The sequence below is a fragment of the Sander vitreus genome, chromosome 10 (assembly GCF_031162955.1).
Source record: "Sander vitreus isolate 19-12246 chromosome 10, sanVit1, whole genome shotgun sequence".
In the NCBI taxonomy this organism is placed as follows: Eukaryota; Metazoa; Chordata; class Actinopteri; order Perciformes; family Percidae; genus Sander; species Sander vitreus.
Window position 1 is genome coordinate 10343845 of NC_135864.1, and position 13699 is coordinate 10357543.

General features: G+C 40.3%; 1 protein-coding gene across 1 annotated transcript in view; it reads left to right on the forward strand.

The window, feature by feature from the left end:
* The window catches only part of slit3 (slit homolog 3 (Drosophila)), a 247117-nt gene that overhangs the window by 205098 nt on the left and 28320 nt on the right, over positions 1-13699 (forward strand). Inside the window, exons 20-27 of the mRNA XM_078260191.1 lie at positions 502-634; positions 3154-3222; positions 3355-3426; positions 5193-5264; positions 8412-8483; positions 8645-8727; positions 8859-8939; positions 10362-10486. Of these exons, the coding sequence (XP_078116317.1) occupies positions 502-634; positions 3154-3222; positions 3355-3426; positions 5193-5264; positions 8412-8483; positions 8645-8727; positions 8859-8939; positions 10362-10486 (707 nt within the window). The remainder of the gene's footprint in view (positions 1-501; positions 635-3153; positions 3223-3354; positions 3427-5192; positions 5265-8411; positions 8484-8644; positions 8728-8858; positions 8940-10361; positions 10487-13699) is intronic.

Genomic DNA, 13699 nt, shown 5'->3' on the forward strand with positions numbered 1-13699 from the left:
TGACTGCAGATCACTTTTTAAGTTGATGCTGACCATCCTGTCAAGATCTGCTCAGTGTTTCTCCAGAATCATGCAAAGGGTTTTTATTATCACTGTGCCAGATGTTAAACCACACCAGTGTAGCTGATTTTAGCAGCCCCTGGTCATTTGATATGGATTGTTAAGTGCTCTTTAAAAGTGCTGAGTGCAGAGTTGATTAGAGTTGACCAAGTAGCACACTTACAGTTCAGTCTTTATCTCTATTTATTCTCTTTCTCTCTCTATGTTCTCCCTTTTCTATTTTTCTGTCTCCATCCATTTTCCCTAACCTGTCTCAACCTCCTCCCCTCTGTCTGTTTCATTTCCTTCTCCCTTTTTCTTCCCACTGTTGCTCTTTTTGTCTCTCACTCACCTCTGTCCATTTCTTTTATGTGTCTGTTCTTCTTGGTATCCTTCTCACCCCTATCCTGCTCTCTCTTTGTCTAATATCCCACTATATGTGTCTTTCCCCTCTCTCTCCAGGTGCTGAGGATAATGGTTGTCTTCCTACGTCTGGTTGTCCTGATGTCTGCACGTGCACAGACGGCGTGGTGCGATGCAGCAACAGAGGGCTGCACTCTCTGCCTAAGGGCATTCCCAAGGACACCACAGAGCTGTGAGTCACACATGCACACACACACACACACACACACACACACACACACACACACACACACACACACAAACACAAGGTTGTACACATTCACTTTTGTTCAACTACACAGACACAAAAAGCCAATGAATATACCAGCAGACGTGTACATGCACACAAACAGAAATGGGCATTTTTGTCAATGCTTACTCTGCAATAACATGCAAAGTCACAACCACACATACACACACTCTCACACATTGCTGCAGTGCAATATTAATGCAGCGGTTTGCCCTCTGCTGCTTCAGGAACTAACAAACCATTTAGTGAATATACAGACAACGCACACACTCTCTCTTTCTTCCTGTGTGACTTGATGGGTTTATAGGCAAGTCAGTCTATGAATCACAGCAGCACACATTCTGTCTAATACATTATATAGCCAAACAGCGAGAGAGAAAAAGACTGCCAGAACAGTTAACATACAGCTGAGAAGAGATACCAGAAAGTGTTAATGATATTACACAAATTGCTTAAGAAATATTCATTTTAAAATGGTACAATGCCATAGATACATGTAAGAAAGCCAATGTCAATTTGCTATTTTTAAAAGCTTTGCCAGAACTGTGAAGTTTTTTTTTTTTTTTTACTTTTGTCTAGTACAATAATGTGATGTCTTTTACCAGATAGTTTTAATACTTTTAGTTATGTTTTTGCCTTGTGATTTCCCTGTATAGTACAGCTGCCACAGCTTGTAACTTGTTTTCTCTTGTTCATTTCAAGCTTGGAGGAATCCCTGTAATAAAGAGAGACACCAATATAGGAACTGTCTACAATGATAGTAATTGTTAGAATTCATGTAGGATAAAACAAGGGTAAAACATGTTAATCGGGATTAGGAAATTTAGAAAGCAATAGGAACACGATCTCTCGTAGGGAAGGTGAATAATTGCTTGCACACACACACACACACACACACACACACACACACACACACACACACACACACACACACGAACAGGGAAACCTCTCTAACTGTGAAATAGGCCTGCTCTGCGGGGTCAATAGCAGTGATTATGTATTGATCAGGCTGAAGAAGACACTCCATCATACTGTCCACATGGCCTACTTATGACCTGAGAGAGAGAGGGAGCAGAGACCAATGAATCATAAAATGCGTGTGTGCTTGAGTGTATATATGTCAGTTAACTTTTTTCTCACATACTCACAAACATAGCAGGATCTGTAGTTGAATATTGTATGTTTGCAGTGGTTAAATACGTGTTTAAAGCTACATGTTGAAACTGTTATGCTGTTCCCTCCTCAGTCTGGCAGGTTTACACCCCAACAATCATCTTTATTGGTTCTGGTCTGGTGAATCTTCCACAGTCATTTACTTTCAAAATGCAGCATAGTTGTGTTGGTACATGAGTGTACAAGCTAACTGGAGGTGATGGCGGTGTCAAAAAGCAACATTTACTTTACAAAGAGTTCTTTTCTGGTGCCCTACATGACCTCCTATATTTGTGTCAACCTTTTTTTTCTCTCTCCTCGTTTTTCCTGTTACTCTCTCCCACTAAAATCAGATAAAAGCAATATGGAAGTAAATAAAAATCAAGTTAAAGAGAGATATTGGTGCGGTCTAACAAATGCTTAGCTTTGCTCTCTGTTTAAATCAATAGTCCTTTTTGGGAACTACCTTGTATTATTTCATGTGACAAATAAAAATGTATTGGGGCGACCTCTAGCTCACCCAGTAAGAAGGGGGCGCCCCATGTGGGCTGAGGCTTTCGCAGCAGCCAAGGTTCGAATCCAACCTGCGGCCCTTTGCTACGTGTCATCTCCCACCTTTTCTGTCTATCTGCTGTCACTCTGAAATAAAGGGGAAAAAAGTATTGATTCACGTCATCACTTTTTTTCACAGAGTTAGAATGGAACGCGTTGCTCTCATGTCTGTTTGTAAGTATGGAGCTGCATTCAGGAGGCAATTAGCTCAGCTTAGCATAAAGACTGGAAGCCGGTGGAAACAACTGGCCTAGCTCGGCCCAAAGTTCAAGGCTGTGCATAACAACACTTTTAGTTTATTTTTGGTTAGTCTGCACGTTAACCAAAATGCAAAAATAACTTGTGGTTTTACAGGAAGTTTTTTTAAAATGTATTTTTACCAACAACAGCCAGTGGACTCTTGTGGTCCCTGTGAAGTTGGACACCTCCTGCACAGAAGTGCTGGGTGGATGGACAAAACTTTTGCTTTGTACTTTTGAGAGAGCTACGCTAGCTATTCCCCCCTGGTTGTAGTCTTTATGCTATGCTAAGCTAATCACCTCCTGGCTCAGCTGTACCTGAGTGGTATTGATTGATTCATCTCACTTTTGGGAAAAAGCAAATAAATGTATTTCCCAAAATGTCGATGTATTCCTTTATTTCTTACTCTGTTTAGTTTGTAGCTGATCACATTGACATAACACACCTGAATTTAAAAAAAGACACCATACTCTGGTTAAGTCCTCCTTCTTACATTAACTATGCATCTTTCCTTGCAGTTACCTGGAGGGTAATATGCTGACATCTGTGCCCAAGGAGCTGCCAGGCCTAAAGCAACTGTCACTGGTGTATGTACCACTCACATACCCTTGAACAGAATACACATGTCCTTGTACAGACAGTTTAGAAACCTACCATGAATGTGTTCTGTATGTGTGTATTTGTCTGTGTGCATTTACTGTATGCTTGTATCTACACAGGGACCTGAGCAACAACAGCATCAGCACATTGGCCCCCTTCACCTTCAGCAACATGACTCAACTAGCCACACTGTAAGTAACCATTGCACACCTAGTCATAAATACACACATCCCTGCCCATGTCTTGATGGGTTGTGTGTGTGTATAAGGTTGAAAACCACTAGATAAATCAATCTTTTTTCTCTTAACTTTGATTAATTGCCCTATAGTTTCTCATCCCTATTTTCCCATATTTTCCTGCTTCTTCTTTTCTCTCCCATTTCTTGTTTGTATCTTCATCTTTCTCTCTCTCTCTCTCTCTCTCTCTCTCTCTCTCTCTCTATCTATCTCTCTCTCTTTCTCTCTTCATTTTGTCTTTCTTACTTCTCTTTTTCTAGCTTTTTCACTTCTGTTCTTTTATACCAAATATCGCTTCACTCCTCTTACTCTTCTTCTATTCGCTTCCCACCCTTCTATCTTCTTTATTGTCTTCCTCTCTCTAACGTGTAGTATATTGCTTTCCTATCTTATTATTCCTATCAAAATTGTCATTGTCCTTCCACTTCTTCGCCACTCAATCAGTAAACCTGTTGAGTTATAATCTGCTTTAACTTCTCTTAAATTCCCCCTCTCTTTAACTGCCATTATATTTTACATACACATTTCTTTTATTGCTAAGTTTGTCTCTTTTTTGCCTCTATCTTATCTATTATATAGATTTTAAATCAATTTAGAGGATTTTGTGTGTCCAGGCAAAGTACATTTGCACTTTTCCAGCAATGCCCAGTTTTATATTTCACAGAGTTGCACTTCATTCATGCCTAGGAGCAACAGAGTGCAACCACAGACTCCTACTGTTAGATAGCATCAGTGGAACACTTGCTCAGTTAAATGCCTAGCTCAAGCACACCTTGCCAAGAGTTAAAGAAGTAGAGGAGAGTGTTTATTTTTCCACATCGCATTATCTTAATCTGTAGATTTATTGGCTGTTAGGCTCCTTTCTCTAACTTCTACGCCAGTTCTTAACCTGAAGTTGGAGATGAGAACGATTTTTTTTTTTTTCCCACGTGGCAACCTTCGGTGCTAAAAACAACTGCAGTTCCTTGATTGGCCACTTGAAGCTGGCTCCAAAAGGGAGTCAATCCCCATAGACCCTCAACTTTACAGCAGAATTCAACAGCAAAACAGTTTTGGTCTCTGTAGCTAATTTCACCCTTTTACAACCTCTTTGCTTATTTTTGGATTTTGAGCCGACGTCAGGCACTGCCAAGAGGGCGACGCCCTGAGCCACCAGGCTTCAGGTTTCATTTTGGTTCTTCAGAAACCTGTGGGTGACATCAATAATGTTGACTTAATGATAGCACCCTGAAACAGCCAATTTATCTCATTTGACCCTGATCAGAATTCTGTCCTTAAATGTTTGTCTCCTTCACCCCTACATTTATTACTAAACTTAATTTCTCGTTCATTAGCAATTTTAAAAGAGAAGACAATACCTGTGGTTTGGGAGTCTCAGCTTTGCCTTTGGCAGTTTTATTTAACCTCTACCTACATTTTCTGCTTCATTTGAAATGTGGCCTTCTTTTTTATTTCCCCATGCTTAACCTACATTGGCTTCAGGTTCTGTGCTAAGGTATTGTAAAACCAAATTTGCTGTGTCATCTCTCCTGTCTTCCCTCTTCTTTATCCCTTTAAATCGGTCCCTCTACATTCATTTTTATGTATTCAGGGATGTAGTCTAAAAGACAAGGGGATGCAATTTAAAATTAGTTCATCCAGGAAAAATAATACTGTGAAAACCAGCATCCTGAGTCAGAAAGAGTGTTGTTGTGACCTTGTGCATGTCCTGTGTCTTCCAGCATCCTGAGTTATAACCAGATTCGCTGCATCCCGGTCCATGCCTTTGATGGGCTCAAGTCACTTCGCCTGCTGTGAGTAGCAAGCTTCATCTTTAAGTGCCGCAGTGGATTCAATATTCAACACTCCCCTTTGTTGTTATAGTGCTGAGCTAAATCAAAGTTTAATCACTCCCCTGGTGCCAGGCCGAGTGCCATGTTAAGACCAAGTCACAAAATGAGTCACAGCCACCCAATCATTTGTTGTTTCAGTGTACTAAAAAAGATCAAAGTTACAATCTCTCATCTCCTCCTTAATGCTCCCTCGCTATCTGCATGCTCTGGCCTCTCTCTCCTCTTGTGTCCCTTCACTTTCTCTCTCTCTCTCTCTCTCTCTCTCTCTCTCGCGCTCTCTCTCTCTCTCTCTCTCTCTCTCTCTCTCTCTCTCTCTCCCCGCCCAATGTTGTGTTTGATGAATCGACCTCCAGCCCCTGTTTCTCTCAGTCATCCATCTGGTTGTCCACCCTCTGTCTCACATACCCACACGCGCACACGCACAATGTACACGTAAATCTTGCTGTCTGACCAACCTCTCACACACATATGAGCAGCTACACACACCTCAGTGCTCAGTGACAGCAGCATTTACTTTTGGTTCTTGTACGTGCCATATGTAGCATTTTAAAATGTAAGTTGAAACCCAACAAAGCAAAAGCAGAGTGAGAAGTTAAATCACTGGAGGTTTCAGGGGGTGTAAAATTACTCTTAAAGATTATTTCTAGCATCTCTTTAAATGTCAATTTACCTAAATGACAAGAAACCTCATACCTCATTTACCTCTGAAAATTGCACCTCCACCCCAATATGTTGGAAGTGAATGGATTTGAATGAGTTTGATTGATGAACAGAAAATTGGATTTAAAAAAAAATGGCAAAAGTGTCCAGTGACCATGGATAATGCACACCAAAAATAAATGTTATACAATAAAGTGATCGCAAAAAGCTACTAGAGGTAATTAACAAAAATGTAATTTATTTAGTGTGTTCACATATATTATTTAACCAACCTTTTTTTTAGTTTTTGCTAGAGCTCCCAGATGTTTTGTATTGCAAGACAATGCTGCTACTTTCCCGTTTTGTTTTACTGAAGAGTATGTTGAAGGGGACTTCTACTCCCTACACTGTGATGGGAGAGAGTTAAAGCTCTTGCTGTGGTTACAATGGTACAATGTTGTTTTTTGGTGCAAAATATGAAGCCCAAAAAATTATCTTTAAAAAAAAAAATAAAAAAAGATTATCAGCCTCAACACCATTGTCAATGTGTAGTGATATCATATTTTTTGACAACACAGCTAGGTGAGAAAGGGGGGGGAGACATGCAGGAAATTGTCACAGGTCAGATTCAAACCCTGGACCTCTGTGTCAAGGGATAAACCTCTCAGTATATGTGCGCCTGCTCTACCATTGAGCCAACCCAGCCACACTGAGGCTGATAATCTTAACTTCATAGTTTGTAATAGTTCAAAATCTTAGAAGGTAAATATCTATTGGTAGAACATCACAATCATTACAAATGGCTTTTCATATTAAGCCCTATCAACATGAAATAATGATTGGAGATCTTATACATTTACCTTGTATTATTCTCTGTAGACATTTCTTTCTGAACTTTGGCCACCATGTTTGTTCAGAAAGAAAAAGTCAGTGCCTCACCCTTTGTTTCCGACCTTTTCTCTATATATTGACTGTACTGTATCTCTTACGAGGCTTTCACCTTGCAGAAGTTTAGTTTTCGCTTTTTTGTTTCTTCCCTCCTTTCTTCCTTTCATTTTAGTTGATGTTGCCGTAGGGACTGATCCCTCTCTGCCCCCGCATAGCAACTGGTTGCCAGGCAGCCATCACTGTCACTTCCTCATTACCCACAACCCCCTCTGGGCCAGCCTTTACGCGGGGGCTGTTAGACCACTGTACATAGATGCACAAACACACACACACACACACAGACACACACACACACACACACACACACACACAGTTATACACACAAACAAGTAATGTTGCACGGATACACAGACACTTGCATGCAAAGCTACACACTCTGGTACACACTGACCTGAACTTGCACACACTGAATTATGCACACAAAAAATCACACACACAGACACACTTTTCCAATAGTGTTGGTTTGATAGTAGCCCCCTGCTACAGCCCTTCACTCTAATGGAATGTGAACTTATATCCAGCAGGCAACACACTCAAATGGCGAGACACAAAGGACACACACACACACTGCATTCTCTGAGCCCTTGGAGACAAAAGTTTTTTGAAACACACACACACACATACACACAAACACATCTACGCGCAAAAACACATACACAAAAACCCAAAGGCACAGAACAGAAAGGCACATGCTCACATCGATACACTTCACAGCCTGCAGTTTGTCCCTTTGACACAAAGTTTTACACACACACACACACACACTCACACACATACACACACTTTAGTCTGCCTTATGTCCATATGAGACAGTTTATATTCTATTCAGAGACCAGGACAAGCTTTATAGCCTAACGATGAAAATACGCTGTCTGTTTATTTTGTGTTATTCTTTCATACATATTTTATTTATTTTCCATTATAAAAGGGGATGATGGTGTGTCTGCAGCTGAGGAGCCACACATTATTTAAATAATTTAGCATGCAGCTAGTCAGGTTTGGTGTATTAGTTTGCTGAGAATCTAGTATTAGGCAGATTGGCTGTCAGTTCCATTTACTTCTGATATGATGGATATGAGGCGGTAGGTATGTTTTGATATTCATTGTAGAATTCGTCATGAGGGCTGTCATCTAAGGGTAAACCTTACGTAAATGCAGCTTCAAGACTTTGATCTAAATATAGACCAGTCAGTCACATGTAATACTAGCAGCAGTGTCAATATAAGTACAGTAGTAGTAGTAGAAGTAATAGTGACAGCATTAGTCCTAGTATGAGTGTAAGTAGATAATGAAGTATCAGTAATAACTAGCAGCATCCTGGGCTAAAGCCAAAGGTCAAAATGTTTTTTTTTCATATTATTCTCCTTGCTGCAAAAATTGTGATTATCAAAAATACTTAATCAAATGAATTAACTACAAATTAAAATTAACAACGGGTCAAAAGGTGACCTCCTGATTTTGTAACAAGGTCAGTTTTGTGTTTAATATTCATAAACATTTATCTCTCTTTCTCTCCTCCAGCACTCTCCATGGTAACAACCTTTCAACAATACCAGAAGGAGCTTTCAACCACCTCACCGCTTTGTCCCACCTGTAAGTGCTGCACATACTGTATATCTCTCTGTGTGTACAAGTGTCTTTGATGCAAGTGTTTTGGATTATACCTTAAACTGTGTGTGTGTGTGTGTGTGTGTGTGTGTGTGTGTGTGTGTGTGTGTGTGTGTGTGTGTGTGTGTGTGTGTGTGTGTGTCTAGGGCACTTGGTGCCAACCCCCTGTACTGTAACTGTGACCTGCGCTGGCTCTCTCAGTGGGTCAAGGCTGGCTTCAAAGAGCCTGGTAAGAAGAAAAATCACTATTAAGATGATGTTAAAATACCTGTAACCACAATATTGCATGCTCTGTTATGTCACTCTCATATTGTGTAGAAGAGAAGTTGCTGTTGATGTCAATTAAGTGTGTTTTTGTAGGCATTGCTCGTTGCACTGGACCTCCTGACATGGCTGACAGGCTACTGCTCACCACACCACTCAACAGATTTCAGTGTAAAGGTAGTCTCCTCATTACTCTGCTCACTGTTCTCTTTTTGTTTCCTTACCACCACCTGCTACAGCATATTCTATTATTTGTCCATACATATCTGAATGTTGACCTGAGTTAGCACTAGATTAATCCCTGGATTCTGTCAGATTAGTGCAAAAAAATTAAATAATCCTGTCAAGATCAATTATACTGAGAGTGAATCAGTTCTGTGTTATGACTCTTTCTACCTGAACAGTTGTCTATTCCACCTCAGCACATGATCTTACCACAGTCCTGATATTTAAGAAGGACACAGTTAAACACCAAGAAGCCGTTGGCAGATGCTAAAAACATGCAGATTATGAAAATCATAAACTTTAAATTGCCCATTGGTCTAAAAGTGAGTGTGAACGTGTTTCTTTCGCTATGTGTGAGCTGAGTGTTAGACTAGTGACCTGTCCAGGGTCCACCCTGCCTCTCATCCAATGCATGCTGGGATTGGCTCCAGAAATTAAATGTCTGGTCATTCTGTCAATACCTTCTGTGTAGCCCTTCCACCTCTTCGGAGCACATCAATGAGATTGTCTTTCTTTAAACAAGTTAAGTTTATTTAGATACATTTTCAGGTGCAGGCTCAAAGGCAGCCAGAGCTGGACTGGGATAATAATTCAGGCCGACAATCTAACGGCAGTTCAGATCAGTACCCACACATTCACAACAGACCATGTGAACTGTAAAAATATTTATGTTTACTCTTATGATGGCCAGTCTTATGCTCAATTATGTCTCATAAGTTATTGCAGTAATTGTTAGGATGATATAATTTGTTACAGAGATTTAGTGCAAAATATAACTATATATAATTTTTGACCAGTCGAGAATTTGATAATAGTCAAGCGTTAGGTTCAAAGATAAAGAACAAGCAACCAAAAAAACTCCATCCCTTCAGTTGTATTTCAGTCAGAACAGACTACAGGAGAAGCCGACCTCAAACATTACCTGCCCCAGGGCTCCCCTGCTATCAGACCAGAGGGAAAAAGAATTTAGAAGTGGGCTTTTTACACACAGGAAGAAAATACATCTTGAAAACCATGATTCTGCATGTACAAAGAAACAGTTGCACAGGGGCATAGTCTTGTCGAAGGATCACATCATCACACTGAATCAAATACTCTCTTCCTCTTCCTCTTGCTTCTACATGCCCTGGCCTCTGAAACAAATCACATTTATTGCTCTCCTAAGCTCTTACTTTTCTTTTCCTGTAAGGCTTTCTTAGCACACCATCCATTAAATGAAGTCTTTGGGAGCCCCTTTTACCACAATATGACTAAATATGTATGTCTTTGCCTTTGACACGTTTCTTTGCTCCCTTTTTGTCTTCTTATCTTCATCTCTCCTTTCCCCACTCCTCTTTCTATTCTCATCTGCTTTTGTTTCTGTTATCGTCTCAGGTCCAGTAGATATCAGCCTGATGTCGAAGTGTGCCCCCTGCCTGGCAGCACCCTGCCAAAACAATGGTACCTGTGTTTCCGATGCTACAGGATTTTACCATTGCACTTGTCCGTATGGATTCAAGGTGAGACACTAAATAGACACACTTTCAAATGGAAGGGGGGTAACCTGAGGTAACGTGCGTTTGGTTCTTAGTCTACAATAGAAGCCAGCTTGTCTTCATCTTCAAAGCACTGCAGTTTTAAAGTTATCAGTGAAATTGAAGATCACTAAACAATATCTTCTAGTCTTGGTTGTTGAGTTCATCACCTCTGCCATCCTCTATGAAATGTTGGAGGCATTTCCAAGTGGTTCATCAAGAGTGAAAATATACTTAAGCAGGTGTGGAAGCAGTACAAATCAATCCTTGAACCTTGAGAATGACTAAGTTTCTATCCACTTGTCAATCGAATTATCTGAAGTTTGGTAAAAAAGAAGAAAACAACACATGCCAATAAATAAAAGTGAAAGTGTTTCCATCCAACGGCTTTAGAGCGAATAAAAACCTGTGCGTAATGATGTCAAATTGGTATATCGAATTTATTTGAGACATTTTATGGTGTTTCCATTAATTTTGGCACTGTATCGCACAACATTCAAGCTGACATTTGCAAACAAAGGTTTGCCAGACAAAATGGGTTGCGCCGTCTACCTACAAATGAGTAATATTGCACAAGTTGTAATATTGCTCATGTGTCAGCTGATAGCAACATATCAAGCTATAAAAAGAAAACAACAACGCTATCAACACATTGCTATGATGATGCAGATGCACGTTAATGCCCAACGACAACTGAGGCGGCGTGCAGTGTGAGAACGAGAGCGCTCCAAACTGTTCTGGGAGATCGTGGTTTAGAGACACTTGTGCCACAGATGTATGGCGCAAAAGACGGGTCCCGATTAGACCCCCTGCTGAAGGCTGCAGGGATTTGTCAATAGATGGAGCTGGCCATCAATCGTTCTACAGGCTGTAGTAGACGATCGTTGCAACATAAAGGACATTTGCGTCGGAACTCCGTTCATCAGCGTTTATCGCATAAGCCATACATCGATCAAGAGAAAGTCCCATGAGATCAAACGTAGAAACTTAGAGTCGAAATTCATGAAATTCAATCGAATTTTACTGTTTCCATTAGGTATTTTTTATTCAATATCACTTAATTTGCATAAAAACGTGTGGATGGAAACATAGCTAATGTTAGTGTAATTGTCCTGATCCCAGCTACCTACACTGTCACATAGATTATTTGGTGGTAATTCTGTATACTTTTGCTGCCTGAGTCATGGAATTGGCTGCATGTGTGAGGTATCCTAGATGGATAGCCATGCTGCATAAGCCTGTGGTATTAGCAGTATTATCAGGCTTAGCTTCGGCCTGGCATGCATAATGCATATACCTGTTCATCAATAGAGAAATGATGACTGTAGCTGGCTGCACTGGGAGGTATTGACTGATCAAAAGAGGAATGGTGTAATAATTGTCAAGACCCCTGCGTTAGGAAAGACATGAAAATCAACTAGTGAAGGGGCTGTGGTTGGGTTCAAGCCTCTGTGTGTGTGTGTGTGTGTGTGTGTGTGTGTGTGTGTGTGTGTGTATGTGTGTGTGTGTGTGTGTGTGTGTGTGTGTGTGTGTGTGTGTGTGTGTGTGTGCTTGTGTTTGTGTGTGGGGTTTCTGTGTGTGTGCATGTGTGTATGCAAGCAGTTTAAAGATACACGTATGGTCTCATGTGTACACACACACCTCATAACCTTTGGGCTTTTACAGGAGAACAAAGCCTTAGTCTTGCTTTTAATTAAAACATCACTTGCCAAGGTCACAGACTAGGAAACAAGGACTGTGTGTGTGTGTGTGTGTGTGCGTGCATGTGTGCGTGCATGCATGTTCATGTCTGAGTGTATGTTTTCCTTTCTGTGTCCACTGGGACAACGTTAATTAAAATGTGTTAGAGGAATCAAAGAAGGAGCAGCAGAAAAAAAAGGAGAGAGAGAGAGAGACTTAAACTACAAGAGATAGAGTGACAAAGGTGGATGTATAAGAAAAGAGAAATTGGAAAGGGGTAAATGAGAGCGAATGAGAGAAAAAAGAGAGAAAACATCTGAAAGAAAGGAATAGAGATAGAAAGAAAGATAGTGAATTAAGATCTACAGTAAAAAAAGAAAAAGAAAAAAGAAAGAAAACAGAGGAGGAAATAATGAAGATGGATGGGGAAGAAAAGCAAGAATAAATGTCCTGTTCTCAGCTTTGTTCAGAGGAAGTGCGTGTGTTGGTTGCCAAAGGTTTGGTGGTTTGAAATTAAAACTACAGCCGCAGGGTTCGATGTGGAGGAAGAGTGGGTGTGTATGTGTAGGACTCTGATACATGATACAGTTCCTAGAGAAAGCTATTTATTTAGAAAACGGCAGTAGGCTGCGTCATGCTTTACTGTACAGTACATGTGTGCATACTGCACAGTACATACATAAGTAAAGTATTTGGTTAAGGAACTGCTGTATTTTTAGATTAACCAACCAGAATAGATTTATTCAACATTTGATCTCTCTGCAGGCCATTTTTAATTTTGCCGCAACTAGAATATAAAAAAGTCTGTTGTCCCAAAGCAGAAAATTGGTAGTTAGCTAAAAGTGCAAAAGCTCAATGGTAACTATCTGACCTTCCTTGTTTCACTTTTTGGTAGAAAAAACCCAACACCGTACAGACAACATTGTATGTCATCTTCTCCTACGTCCAAATATATTGTTATTTTTAATTGTAGTCAGTGTTTCCCGTAAATAAAACCTGATTGACCTGACTGTAATTTGATCTTGTAAGACCATACAAAATGAAATCCAAGTGGTTTCAAATATTGTTTTATATATATTTTAATAGGATTTAACAGTAACAAGCTCTTTCTGCCAGACTGCCTGGCTCCTTCAATATAGAGTAATGAACAGGGAGGTTCACAAGATCCACCGCCCCTCTCTGCAGAGGCAGATTACAACCAGTTTATAATATAATAAGAGTTTTCTTATTATATTCACAAAACCATGATCCTTCAACAGCTTCCCACCCCAAAAAACTGCCAACTTTATTCAATCGTTAGGCTGGTGTCATGGAGTCCTTTTATCTCTGCAACACCCGGGCACCCAACAGTTAGGCTTTTTGTTTCCCACCATTAGCATTTAGCTTATTAGCTCCACAGCTTGTTGTTTGTCAGTGTAAATGGCGATGAACTCCAGAAAGGGAGAGGAGAATGTAATGGTGTACCAGAGGGAGGAATTGTCTTTTGCGCCAAATAAGTCAGAGGGACTGCGTAAAAAG